The 3,905-nt window shown below is 45.4% G+C and overlaps 1 protein-coding gene across 1 annotated transcript in view; it reads left to right on the top strand.

Moving 5' to 3' along the window:
• Positions 1-3,698, top strand: part of LOC104511445 (thioredoxin-like protein 1) — a gene marked incomplete at its 3' end in the record, with an annotated part of 6,961 nt that extends 3,263 nt beyond the window's left edge. Inside the window, exons 4-6 of the mRNA XM_010154065.1 lie at positions 2,647-2,769; positions 2,866-2,935; positions 3,526-3,698. Coding sequence (XP_010152367.1) covers positions 2,647-2,769; positions 2,866-2,935; positions 3,526-3,698 — 366 coding nt within the window. The remainder of the gene's footprint in view (positions 1-2,646; positions 2,770-2,865; positions 2,936-3,525) is intronic.
• Between the last annotated feature and the right edge of the window lie 207 nt (positions 3,699-3,905).

The raw sequence follows: 3,905 nt of genomic DNA, 5'->3' as shown, positions 1-3,905 counted from the left end.
TTCAGCCTGGAAACTTGTATTTAGAAAGGTTTTAACCCTGCATCGCCGTCTTTCGTAACTGCACTGTGACTGATATTTTCTTCTGAAGAATTTAAAAATGGCTACACATAAAATAAATCTGTTCACTATCATAGAACGGTGGAGTGGTTTGGGTGGGAAGGGACCTCAAAGACCACCCAGTGCCACCCCCTGCCATGGGCAGGGACACCTTCCACCAGACCAGGTTGCTCCAAGCCTCATCCAGCCTGGCCTTGGACACTTCCAGGGATGGGGCATCCACAGCTTCTCTGGGCAACCTGTCCCAGTGCCTCCCCACCCTCTGCGGGAAGAATTCCTTCCTGATGTCCCATCTCCCTCTTCCCGTTTAAACCCATCACCCCTTGTCCTGTCACTCCCTGCCCTTGGAAAAAGCCCCCCCCAGCTTTTTTGTAGTCCCCCAGGCAGTGGAAGGGGCTCTAATGTTTCCCTGTTGTTGCATGATTTGCTGTCTTCTAGAGAAATCCAAACTTCGTAGTGATAGGTGAATTTTTGGCCAAAGTTTCCATAAGGGAGCAATCCACTTAATCATTGGCACTCAGGAAATTCCTGTCACCCTGTGTTCCCCTTCCCCCAAGGCAGCTGTGCGCTGCAGGTCTAAGCCTGTCTGACCCCTGCAAATGAGGACTCGTGTGTGACAAACCACTTTGCTAGAGCTGTTGTCTTAAGTGGTGCTTTCCGAGCAATCGGTGGTGTACTGCTGCTCCGTAAATGCGGTGGTCTGTTCTGCTGAAAGCCTGAGCGCTCTTACGTGGTGTGTTATGTTTCACCTGTGTTGCGTGACACCGGTCAGCACCTGGCTGGCTGTGTGCGCGTACCTTTGCATTTGCTAACCGGATACATTAAATTTAGCTGTGGTGAGCATCTGTGGAACCCTCCAGTTACGTTGTAAAAGGCATAACCAGGTTTTTTGGAAGGTCAGTAAGTTAAATTCACAGTAGCCGTATGCTAGCGGGCAGAGTGTAAGCAGGGTGTAAATCCGGCTGACTGTTTCCTGTTCAAGTAGGCAGCAAGGGCACAGATCACGTCAGTTCCTACCAGTCCAGCTGCTCGCTGGCAGTTCCACGGCATGCACTGGGCCTCGCTTTATATGTGAGCACTCACAATTACTGTGACACCCTCTGTGGAGCTACGGGAATGTCAAAAGACAAAGGTTCAGCTTTGGAGCCCTAAACACGCTGCGGATCATTGAAGCAGCAGGTTCCGGTCTGCGTAGTTAGATTGGTTTGGGGATGAACGTACCAGCTCCAATTAGAAGTTGATCTTGGAGGTGGTGCCTTACCAAGGAATTGAGTCCTGAGTGTGATCAGGGCTGCGTGAGCCAAGCAGGAATTCCATTTGACCCGTAAGTGTTGGGCTGAAATGCAGCTTCAGGCTGTGCTTGCCCCAAACCCAGCTGCTGCCATCTCCAGGACAGCATCCCCTTCCTCTTGCATGTTCCTTCTCTTTTCTTGCCTTGTGTCTACGGAGCCTGAGTTGTGAGCTAAGCCTTCATGTGGGCGTTGGGAAGGGGATAAGCAGTTTCTCTTGGAATAACAGTTGCAAGAGCTGAGGGAAGTTGTTGAAGGAGATGAGTTGTTCTCTCTGCAGCCTGTTCTCAGATCCTGTTCGTGCTGTGAAGCTAGAGTCTGACTTGTCCTGTGCAGGAATTATCGAGCTAGAGTCAGTCAAGAGAGGTGTGGTGTTCTTTGGGACCCGATGTATATCTTTAAGAAGGGTTTCTTGGGTTGTCAACCTAAAAGTTCCTTTATCTCAATGTCTGCATTCTTGTGTGACTGCAGTGACCTTGAATGTGTACTGTTACAGGGTGAGATGTCGGTACTCGCATCTTCAGGCCTTCAGACACAAAGTACTTGATTTTTAGCCTGGCTGCTTGTCCTTCAGTTGGACTTGGTTTCCTTTAGTCACAGGCAAAAAACTCGGGTGGATATATGACAGCTTTTAGCTGGGCCCTTTACAAAAGAGCTGAGCAATAAAACGATCTGGTTCGTGGCAAATTGTGTAGCTTCTGTTTTCTGTCTTTTTGCCAATGAATGTGGAGAAAGGAGTAGGAAAAGGTTTCCTAAAGTTATTTTGTTAATAGAATTTGCATAGGGTGCCGAGAAGAACATAAAGACTATTTTTTTGTCTAAAGCCTGGTCAGAACTATAGTGAGGGTCTTTAAATTTATTCTGCAATATGTAGTATGTTTTTGGGGAGACACATTTTGGTTTTCTCTGTGTTTTTTTGTTAAATAGATCGTAGCTCCAGTCTAATGTCAGTTTGTCTGTGTTGTGCTGTGACTTAATGACGTCGGTAGTCCAGCTTATCAGAATGTATCTGAAAATTCTCTCTGTGCCCTATTTTTTATGCTCAGAATGGCAAGTGTGTTTTCTAGGGGTGTGGGATTTCGAATGGAGGGAATAATGTTCAGTTCCAAACAGGATACATCCAAGTACTCTAGTATTCTATTTTTCGTAACATCTTTTGATATAAACCCCTGAGGCTTTCTGTGTGCCTTGTTATTTTAATCTGCTGAATGAAGAATTTCATTCATTCCGGTCTTTACTAATCCCAGGTGAGTTCATGGCGCGCTCACACACTCAGTAGTGCTCTTGCTTTTATTTTCAGATGGATTTAATGCCATTTATCAATAAAGCCGGCTGTGAATGTCTTAATGAGAGCGATGAGCATGGATTTGATAACTGTTTACGTAAAGACTCTACCTACTTGGAATCAGACTGTGACGAGCAGGTACCGTCGTACCTTACTTCTGGTTAATTAATGTGCTCTGTTTGTTTTTAAGAATGAAAAAACCTAGTTTTTAACAGCAACTTTTTTTCTCCACAGCTGCTTATTACTGTAGCTTTTAGTCAACCTGTCAAGCTTTATTCTATGAAACTTCAGGGGCCAGATAATGGTGAGTGAAATGTCTTTAATCATAACCAAAGCTTTGTCTGTGTTTAGCTGAATTCTCTCCAAATGACCCTGTGGTCCCTGGCACCTTTTACCTTTTGAGAATCCCACATCAGCTTACTTTGTTATATAGTTCATTTACAACAGATTTACTGGGCTCATTCATTTTTCACTAGTGCGTGGGAAATTGGTATGACCCAAGTGCTTACTAGTCTGATACGCTGCAGAGAGAAACTTGGGTAATTCAAGAATTCATGTGAGAGCTACGGAAAAGCATGGGGTAGTTTTTATGGGAGCTCAGTCTTGCATTATAAAGTTACATACAGTGTTCAGGTGTACCTTAACACAGAAAAAATGTTATTTTTAGAGTTTTTACTGGATTCTTTCCTGTGGAATTCTCTGACACATGGAGGAGTAGTGCAGCTCTGGATGTCCTTCCATATCCAGGGTGGCGATGTAGGGTCGGCAGGTAAAATACTAGAACTAGAGAGGCTCGTGCCTTCCTTGAGTGTATCTAGAGACTGGTAATCGCGGGCTTCTTGAGCAGCATTTTGGAAATTTAAACAGCAGAATTCAATTGTATTTTTAACGCAGGGCAAGGTCCAAAGTACATAAAAATCTTTATCATCCTTCCTCGATCCTTGGTTTTTGAAGAAGCGGAACGGAGTGAACCGACTCAAGCCCTGGAGCTGACACCAGATGATATTAAAGAGGATGGGATTATCCAGCTGCGCTATGTGAAATTCCAGAATGTTAACAGTGTAACCGTGAGTAAAGCTGCTGTTCAGAGGTCTTCGTGGGCTGAAAGCCTCACAGGCCTGTAAAGCTGTGTGTGTTTGCTGATTGCACTGTGGGTGTGTTCAGTCTCTCTGCGATTACGTCGTGTGTGTATATGAAGAGCTTTTCGGGAGGTGAAGGCGAGATGAGGCCGCGTGTGTGCAATGTCTCCGACCTTGTCGTGGTTTAACTCCGGC

Source organism: Eurypyga helias, unplaced genomic scaffold (assembly GCF_000690775.1).
Source record: "Eurypyga helias isolate BGI_N326 unplaced genomic scaffold, ASM69077v1 scaffold21436, whole genome shotgun sequence".
NCBI lineage: Eukaryota > Metazoa > Chordata > Aves > Eurypygiformes > Eurypygidae > Eurypyga > Eurypyga helias.
This window is presented reverse-complemented; position numbering and strand designations above follow the sequence as displayed.